At 50.3% G+C, this 9911-nt stretch overlaps 1 protein-coding gene across 1 annotated transcript in view; it reads left to right on the top strand.

Moving 5' to 3' along the window:
- The window catches only part of ARHGEF9 (Cdc42 guanine nucleotide exchange factor (GEF) 9), a 51320-nt gene that overhangs the window by 28200 nt on the left and 13209 nt on the right, over window positions 1-9911 (top strand). The window contains exon 6 of the mRNA XM_010015979.1: window positions 2067-2198. Coding sequence (XP_010014281.1) covers window positions 2067-2198 — 132 coding nt within the window. The remainder of the gene's footprint in view (window positions 1-2066; window positions 2199-9911) is intronic.

Below are 9911 nucleotides of genomic sequence, written 5' to 3' on the forward strand. Positions count from 1 at the left end.
AAGGCTCATTGCATCTGCTCTGGGAGGCTCCAGCGGCACGAGCACGCTGGTGAATTGCTCTAGCAGTCGAGGCCTTGAGGAGCAGGCCAGGGAGATGCTGCTCCTGTGGGCTGCAGGCTGGCCAGAATGTGCTATCCAAAACTGTTTGTGGTATCTCTTCCCAAATTTGCTAAGCCAGGGTTGGAAATCATCTCTTTCCAGCCTATAGACTGTACATACAAATTGTTTTCCCAACATAAAAAATGGAATACAAATTCCTATCGTTTCAGATCTGAGTTTTGTTGGGTTATATTGCTTGCAGGGACTACACAGTTTGGATTCAGCTAATCAAGTAGAAGTGTTTACCGAGTTCTTTGTGTGTCCTCAGGCTTGAGATGCTACCACAGGAGTAAAAGACAAAACTGGCTTTTCTATTTTTAGCAGCCAGCCTCTTCTAGGGTCACCCCCTCTCATAAAAGCTCCCATCCATAGGCTTGTATCAGTCCTCTTCGCATAAGCTTGTATAAATCTTCTTCACATAAGCTCATATTTAGCTCACAGTTTCTGGTGTGTTTCCTTCAGAGGCTTCTTATCCAAGGGCTTGCACATACCTGAGCTGTCGCAGCAGCGCTCAGGTCCCCAGTTTCTGGCCAGGAGGCTGAAATCAGACCCTGACTCCTGGGATGCACGGCCAGTTCCTTCTGGGAACGACCGTCTGTGTTCCCGGGAAGTTATCCCTAATGAGGCCATCAGATACCCCCGCCACAGAAGTGAGATAAAGACCTCGCTAAGGCGATTTGAAGCCTGTGCTGCAGCGTGATGATGCAGAGACTTAATGAAGTTGCTGTTGTCACAGGGCCCAGGGACTCAGGCAGTCGCTTCCAATCAATGCTCAGAGGTTAATTATACATTACCTGAGCAGCAGCCTGAAATCCTCACCAAGAAATTAGGAGTGGGGGTGACTCCTGGTTGCTTTGGCACCTGCAAGTGTAAGCTCTACCAGAAAACTGTGCTAAGCTACATGCCCCACAGTTGCTGAACCTTTACAAGCTGTTTGCTGAGATTTGGGGATGGTTAGGTCCCAGAAGTTGTTTCTAGTTTGGCATCAAAGCTAGAACTGCAGCAGTTTCAGAGCCAAAAAGGGGGGAAAAACGCTTTTCTCTCCCTTGCTCCTCCATCCTGCTCCTTACCTTTTAGCTGAAGTCATCCTGATTATTCCTTCTGTGGTGGTTCAGAGCCACAAAGATGCCCATGGGGCCGGTGGGGGTGAATTCACCCTTTTTTAATCCATAGATTTTAATTAACTTTTTAAGGAGTCCAGCTCATCCCAATTAGTGGAGGGTGAGTGCGTTTGTTCCCTCGCAGAGTGGGAGAGCGGGCGCCATGTTTGCAGGACCATCTGCTCATGAATCCTGGAAAAAAAACTGGGAGAGGAAAACAAGCGTTAGCTGGAGGCAGAGGAAGGGTGAGGGCATCCTGGCAGCCGGCTGCGGGAGCCGGGCTGGTCCTCACAGCTCCTGGGAGATGGGGAGCTCTAATGAGCGATGGGAGAAGGGACTGGAATCGCCTGCACGAGTGGGAAGAGGCAGCAGTCTGGAGGGATGGGTTCTGGCAGCCACATGGGTGAGGGAGTTGATAGCCCAGTGTAGATGACTTTGGGATTTCAGGTGGGGACGTGCCCCGAGATGCTGTTTTAAAGGGAGGGGTTGCCAGGGGAATTGTTACCCTAAACACAAATTGGCTCTGTCTTGGGTGGGAGGGGGGGCTTTGCTCTCAGGATGCCACCAGCACCTGCATCAGCTTCCAGGGCCTGGGGTACCTGAGAGGGGGGAGCAGGGACAGTGTGAGGAGCAGATCTTCCCTCATTGCACTGTTGACCATAACAACCATGCTTTGGGCGTCTGCACTTCCTTCAGAATTATCCCTCATCTCCAGTTTCTGAAGTCAGATGGGGGGTGGCTTCGAGAGCTGCAGAAGGGCCGAAATCTCATTTAATTATTGCTTCTCCCCATGCTGCAAAGAGAACCATGCCCACTGCCCTGGCTGGGAGCAGGGGTTCACCTGGCCTCCTTCTCTGTGCCCTCCAGGGAGATGATATCTTGGACCGCAGCTCAGAGTTGATCTACACGGGGGAGATGTCCTGGATTTACCAGCCTTATGGACGGAACCAGCAGCGCGTTTTCTTTCTCTTTGATCACCAGTTGGTTCTCTGCAAGAAGGTAAGGACGTCCAGGGGGGAAGCAGCACGCTAAGGACGTGCTAAGGACAGGCTTTCCAGTCCAAAGTGGTTTGTAGGGCAAGGTGGCTGTTTGTTCCCTGTGCAGAAGGGGACATGGATGGCACTGAGGGAAGGGCAATCCCCATGCTAGAGATACCGAGTGGCAGGATGGTGAGTATACTGTGATAGAGGGATTTTTATGCTCGTAGCAAATCCAGCCTCCACTTACTCATTTCATGCCTTTTTCTCATGTACCCCTTGTTTGGCTCATTGCCTCACTTCTACTTTGGGGTTTTGGCTGCTGTATATGATCTGGGATTCGATAGCCCTGGAATTCCTGTCTGAACTATGAAGCCTGGCTCTTGGGCAGACAGCTCAATTACTGCATCAAAATGGTAATTGCTGCCTCTCAAAGAAATGTCAGGCAGCAGCCTGGTCCATGGCAGGGTGTGTGTGCTGTCACTTGGTGAGGTGCATTTTAGGCCTCGTGGAGCTGCTGTGCTGGGTTTTACAGGGCATATCTCTGCCATGAAGGTAGTGGGGATGCTAATGTGGTATAGTATTAATAGCAGCAGGTGAACTGTGTTTGGGAGCAGCTGTGTTAAGCAGCAGCATCACAGCTGTACTGCTCTAGTCCTGCTAAGGTGATCCCAGCTCGTTACCATCACAAGTGTCTGACACGAAGTGACAGAGCCCATAAGCCCTGTGTGCCTGTGACCAGCATTCACTGACATTCCCACTGCAGCTCTACAGATAACGGTGCGGAGGGAGTCCCGGCTTCAAGTGGGAGCGAGGGCGAGCTGCAGCCACACGCGCCGGGGCACGTTCCTCTCCCATCTCCTCTGCTGAGGACAGGTTGAGGCCGAGCGGGGCGCGTGGCAGCCCCCCGGGAGAGCCGTGTCCCGCAGGAAGCGGTGTGGGCCGGCAGGCTCCTGACTCACGGCAGCATCAGTGCCCGCGGCCGGTGCGCTTCAGTGGGTGGCACTTTGTGCTCCTGAGTCATGCTCCACTGAAATCGCGCCTTCTGCAACGCGGGTGCTTGTTCTTCCCCTCCCCGGTGCCTTTTGCTTCTTTCCTGGCTCTGCAAAACCAAACCCGGCCATAGAGCAACACTAACAAAGCCAGAGGTTCAGAGCGCTGTCAGGGTGAGCCTGGCAGCACGCAGCTGGGTTAGTTTTCAGTCTTGACCTCCTACACTTTGTCACCTGCATTTCCAATTCCTAAGGTAGCATCCAGTTTGGCTTGCACTGGGGCCGATCCAGAGAGGTACTGAGTGTTCCTTACCTCCCACGAAAATCAGAGCTGGGATTTCCGTGGTCATCAGTATGAGCAGAGAGCGTTCAGCAGGTCCCAGCAGGCTGCTCGGGCTCCAGAGGTTCTGTCCGTGTGCAAACAGTGTTGGTGTGACACCGTCCCCTTCCCTTATTCAAAAAGCACGTGGTGGGGTGTGTGTGACAGGGCAGGGGGTGGTGACCCATCTAGTGAGCCTGATCCGTGGGCACATAGTTCATATCTTCTTGTAGGTTCTCCTGCATCTCTTTTTCCAGCATCAAGCTGCAGTTGTCACTGTTCAGCGCTGGGGTAGGAGGGAGATGGGGTTGCAGCTGGATTCTCCTGTTTTGATAATGCTTTCCCTGCACATTATTAAGGAAGATTGTCTGAGCGTGGAATCCAGAGGAGTGTGAGCTCACATTTTGGGATCACACATCCTGTATAAAATAAATCTGAATGATTTATAGCCTCTGCTGTCTTGACCCTTGTGTCAGGCTTTGCTGTTACAGATCCCAGCAGGCATCCATCTAGCAGGATAACCTCTGCTTTAGAGCCAGAGCACTGTATCCTGGGGCTTTCTTTGTATCATGGTGCAGGAAGCTGGAACCAGCCTTCCTTACCTCATGCTTTAAAGTTACTCTCTGAGGGATATGAAATATGCCCCACACATCCCCAGGGATGGATCCACAGGGATCCTGACCAGGGACAGGCAGAGCATCATGTCCTGGGACATCTGCAGCACAGCCTGGTGCCAGGCACAGGAATTCAAGTGCTTGAGCCTGGTCTGAGCTCACAGTGTGCTTCCATGTCCCACTTCAGCAAACCCTCAGGGAGCTGGAGTTGTCTGAGTCCAGAAGGGAATGTTAGAGATTTCCAGAAGATCTCGGAGCTCAGACTGGCCCAGGGCTGCCTCCTCCCCTGCCTCCTGTACAGGGAGAATGAAATCCTTTAGAGGTTTCCAAAGCAGGAGCTGACCTCCAGACGCAGGCCCTGAGAAACTCATGAACAACCTGACCTATGTTTTGCATGAGGTTTGTTTAGTCAATGAGCCTGATCAAAATACTCAGCTTTGGGACCACTTAGAGTGGACATCTCAGTGAATCTTCCTCTTCAGAACATCTTCTGCGTGTGTGGGTTTGCTTCAGATACAGTAAATTAATAGGTGTGATACATCCTCAATCATGACACAGTCTATTTGAGAATAGATTTGGTTTTGAAGTATAATGTTTGAATTCTACCTGCTTGTTGGTCAGAAGAGATTTTTAATAGAAATCAGAAATTAATCCCAGATCCTTAGTTAAATATATCACAGATAATTTAGTTTTATGAGAGCATGTTAGATACCCTGAGAGGCTCTAGAAGACAAGTGTTTATTTCACTCCCACTCCTCCAGCTCTTCACTGCAGTTACCTGCACATCATCCTCACCTCAGCTACCTGTTGTCTCCCTGGTAGATGTCTGCACTGCAGCAGCTCTGTGCTGTTGAATCCCCTAGTAACGCACAGGGATTCTGTGACAGACACTGATTACATGAGCTGCTGGTGGAACAGATCCTGATCTCTGCAGGTTGGAGTCACCCCTTGTATCCTATTGCTCACTCTGGGCTCAGCAGATGGGTGGGATGGACTGAGAGCGGCCGGTGGGAGCAGCTCCTTCAACGTGTCCCTGTTTTCTTCCCACTGGCTGGATCTCCTAGGATTTTTCCAAGGGTTTTTGCAGTGTGAGCTGAGCCAAGGTCCCGTCTTTGCAACTTGGGTGTAAGGGCAGCTGGTGGTTACCAGGTTCATGGTTTGTTTGCATGCAAAGGGCTGGGTATCAGGATAGTCATTAAGATGTGACTGTCTTGAACTTTGTGACTGTATTAATATGACTATAATGAGCTAGTCATTAATACAGTTCAGCTGTCAGGAAGGCTGCGATGGCACCGCTCAGATCCATGCGATGGCACCACTCAGATCCAACTGTCCCTGGTTACCAGTGGAAGTTCTGCTGCCTCAGACTGAGAAATCCCAAATGCATTTCCATGGCCACCACGTCTGGGAGAACTGACAGGACTTCAGACCTAGTTTGTGAAAATGAGCAATTATGAAGGGCTGCATTCAAATGTGCTGACAGATGTTACTGCTGCCAGTAGAGGTATATTTATGTCTCTCTTCCAAGCAGGAAACTTGCACTGAGGTTTACGAGGGCTGCATGAAGAGCAGTGGCAGCAGGTGGGGAAGCTGACACTACAGCAGGCAGCTCTCCTCAGTGGCTGCCAGCTTCTGGGGGGAGAATTTCACAAATCAAAATGCTCTCTGAGCTTTTACAAATCTCTTTGGTTAGACTTTGCCACCAGAACGAGCGCTGGTTCCCTCCCACTGCCACCACCAAGTTATTTGCTGGTGCTGGGAAGTGAGAAGTTTAGTCAGAGGAAATGGTCATGTTGACCATTTCGGCCCTCCAGAAAGTGAAGAGTGAAATAGCAGAGGGTGCAGGTAGGTGCTGCAGAGCATTCCCAGAGCCTGGCTCAGAAGGGGAGCACTGCGCTGGTTTGGATGTCTGCAGTCCCTGATAAAGAGCCACTGGGAGATCTCATGATTTAGATCTTTGCAAAGCTGGGGAACTTTTTAGCTGTTGCATTAATGTCAGGCTCTGCTAATGAATTTTCTGCCTGTGTTTCCTGACCAGTGGTTGGGACGTTGCAGTGTGCCTGGGGACAGAGTGGTGCTCTCTTCAGGAGAGGCTGTCACTTGGTTACCCTAATGCAAAAATGCCTTTTGGAAAGGAAGAAGGGAATAAACCGTGTAGGAAGCAAGCACTGGCCTCAGCTTGACTTAACCATATGTCTATAATCAGGAAAGAAGAATACATATTCCAGTATGCTAACCATAATTACCAAGAAATGAAGTCAATCCTTGATGATGGTAGCATTAAAAGCTGTTGCCTTAAAGGCACAGGGTCTACTTATCACCTTGAAGTTGAGAGAATTTGACACAGGGATGCTTTAAATTAGCAAATCCCAGTACTTCACATCCAGGCCTGTGACACACAGCATTAATTATGATCGTGGCTTGTTATGCTGGGGGATGCTCGAGGTGCACCTCATGGAATAGATGAGGATCTTCCTTTTTCTGTTCTTGGGTTTTCCAATAGGATCAAGAGCACTGTGGCATTGAGGCTGGAAATGACAGTATGACGTATGAGGAGTTAACAGAGTTTCTGCACCAAATGATGCTTTTCTTTCACCAGTAGTACAACAGCCCTTGCTGGGGCTCCGTGCTTCGTGTTTTCTGACAGAGCAGAAAGATCAGTGACTGCATGAAACACATATAGTTTTCATTTGCAGTTTTTATGTGTCTCTTGTAATCAAAAGGCAATGCAAACTCCAGCTTGTGGTTTATTGCTATTGCTGTCTTCCCTTGAGCTCTCGGAGCAAAGCAGGTTGGATGAGAAGCAAAACGAGAGCAGTTTAATAGCAATCGCCAGACAGGCAGCCAGAAATAGCTCTGCTATAGGAGAGAGAGTAAATAAAATAATCCTGTCAAACTCCACTGCAGTTCAGGTTTCCAAATGGGAAGATAAAAGAGACATTTCTGAACCCTTTTAGTCTAGTTCCCATATTGCTTCTGTTAAAAAAATTGGGGGATCTTTGCACCGAAACAACAGCCCTGCTTTTAGTACGGGCTAAATAGGTCTCTGGGGGCCAGCTGAGAGTCTTGTTTACAAACACTGAGCAGCACTGGGACAATTCTTGTTACTTTAAGTGGGTTTTAGACCCACAAGGAACACTGCTTGACTTGTGTAGCACCTCCCACCCAAACAGTAGCACAGATCTCCACAAACTGCCCTGGTTTGGGTCAGGCCTGGCTCCAGCCTGCAGCGGGGTGGGAATGGGCAGAGTATAAAAGGAAGTTTGTAGAGAACAGTGTTCCCACAGCCTGGTTCATGCCCATTGATGAGGGTGGCTGCAGACCATAGAGCACAGTAGAGAAGTTTGATCCTCCCGTCAGTCTCCTTGGCTAGCAGACAGCTGAACACAAAGGATGAATTCCAGCAATTGACAGGATATATGCTAGAAAAAGCACTTTAGCTTTCAGATGTGGTGTGTTCAAGGAAAGAAAACATTCCTTTTCATAGTCTAAACAGCCCTGTCTGCTTTGCTCAGTGACCCTCAGTGGTGAAATCCAGAAAGGGATGGATTTAGAGTCCTGCACAGCCTGTGTTTTCTTTTCTGGGTAGGGAACAGGTTCAGCCTACCCACAGAGCCGTGCAGTAGGCAAGATGCTGCACAATACACTCTGTGCCTAATTTATCGCTCCTGGGATTGCAGTGGGTGTCAGTTTGGCTCCTGAGCCCAACCTCCAGAGCTGAATTTCTAACCCGCTCCTGCTGTGGCCTTTCAGCAGCACACGTTTAAGCCCCTGGGAGCAAACTGGTGAGAGCAGAAGAGCCGAGTGGCTGCGGGAGGGTTCCCATCTCCTGTTATTAGCTGTTTGGAAGCGCCCTCGCCAGTGGGACTGGGCTTGAGGTGGAACAAGGCACCAAAATGCCACCGATGTTCCACTAAATACATCGAGCAAAAATAGCATTTCCCCAGCAATGCTTTCAGCTCCAGTCCTCCCCCTCTGATCCCACACTGCGGCTTCATGGGGCTGGCAGGGATGAATCAAACATCTCTGCCCGGCTCGGGAGACAGACACTGCTGAAGAATCCCACAGGAATGTGCCCAGTTCCCCAGCACAGATGTGTTTGGGCAAGGAGGAGTTACCTGAACTGCTGTCACAGAGCTTACAGCTCCCCTCTCCCCATGGCAGCCCCTGGGGAATCTTGTACCGATGTGGCCTATCCTAGGAAGCTTGTGGTAGGAAGCAAGTGGCTGAGGTGGTGTTGGGGAGGTTGATAGGATCCATCCCTCATCCCATTTCCAGGCTGTGCTGTGCAGACCCCATTTCCCTGCTCCTACAGGCAGGCTCATCCCAAGCTGCTGTGTCCAGCAGTGATAGCAAAGCTCACAGGCAGGGGCTCACGGGCAGTGCCATCCAGCCACAGCAGGGCTTAGATTTATTTCTGATATCAGAAGCGCAGGCTCGGGATGTGATGCTCTCATGCACCAAAGGCTTCCAATGGGTCCTTCACTGATGACTTTCTTGTACCTGTGAGCTGCCCTGTAAAATCAACAGAGACAGGAAGGGACTGAGGGGGAAATTCCACTTCACCCCGAGACCCACAGCCAGTCCCCGCCAACCTCGGGAGCTGCGCTCCAGAGCCCGGGACCCGAGCGTGGAATTCCTCCCTGAGTCACTTGAAACTGCTTTGCATGGGAATGCGCAGGGCTTTGATAACCAGAAGGACCCATAACCTACATAAGCAATGAGGAACTTGTGTCAGATCATTCTCTGGTTGGCATCTTTCATACTGTCAGCTCCTAAGAGGGATGCAGTGACTCATGGCTGGAAACGGCTCTTTCTCCGCTTGGGTTTTACCGCTGATTTGTTTTATGCATGAGAAGCAGAGTGTGACCCAGGATAGAGTAAACCACAGCCCTCGCAAAAATGTGCCCTCCTAAAATCAGAGCCCTTGGATAAGGCCTCCCCATCCATCCTCACAGCCCACCCCCAGGAATAAATAGGAGTTTCTGAAATGGGTGAGGATGGCTGCACACAAAGCTAATGGGAACAAACTACCTGGGACCAGGTCCTCTGATGGAGGGGAAATTCCCTCCTCACGTGCTGTGTAAGCCATTAAATAGCTTTTAATTCTACTGCCATTGTGCACTCGCAGTCAGGAGATTGCCCTCCTTGTGGTCAGTATCTTACTGCCTCCGCAGCATCGCGGCAGGGTTTGACTCTCACAGGGGCTCACACAACCACAGCCTGCAAAGAGGAGCTTGTGGCAGGAAGAAGGGATTGATTAAAGCTAGAGAGCAGGAGGAGAAAGCAGTGCCAAAGACAAGTACAACTCGATTTAATTGACCAGTCTGATTTACAGGGTAATCCTTCCTACAGATATCAATACCCACTGCAGTAATTTGGGGGTAGGTGCATAATTCATTGTGGAAGGCACACCCCAGCTTCATGTTTCCCAGTGGAAGTTCAGCCTTGGTTTCCTTACGATGGGCACAAATGAGATTTCTCTTCCAAGACAGCTAGAGAAGGTCACACACCCCCCCTCTTTCAGAGAGGGGACAGTGAAATGGGGATAGTTAAGCCGAAGTGAGAGCAGGTCACAGAGGCAGGTCCATCCCCCCCAGCACAGGCAGTGCCTCAGCACGAGCACTTCAGCTGGAAGCCCCCAGCGCATGCAGGGAGCACAGTGTGGCAGGTTTATGTAATGTGTCAAACTTTGTTCTGTGCTCCCATCAAATTTGGCTTCATCTTTTCCTTGTGAACCCTTCGTACCTATTACGTGAGCAGACTGCAGAGCATTGTTCACAAGAGCTTGATTAACCTCAGCTAGGGAA

Source organism: Nestor notabilis, unplaced genomic scaffold (assembly GCF_000696875.1).
Source record: "Nestor notabilis isolate BGI_N333 unplaced genomic scaffold, ASM69687v1 scaffold14176, whole genome shotgun sequence".
Taxonomy (NCBI): domain Eukaryota; kingdom Metazoa; phylum Chordata; class Aves; order Psittaciformes; family Psittacidae; genus Nestor; species Nestor notabilis.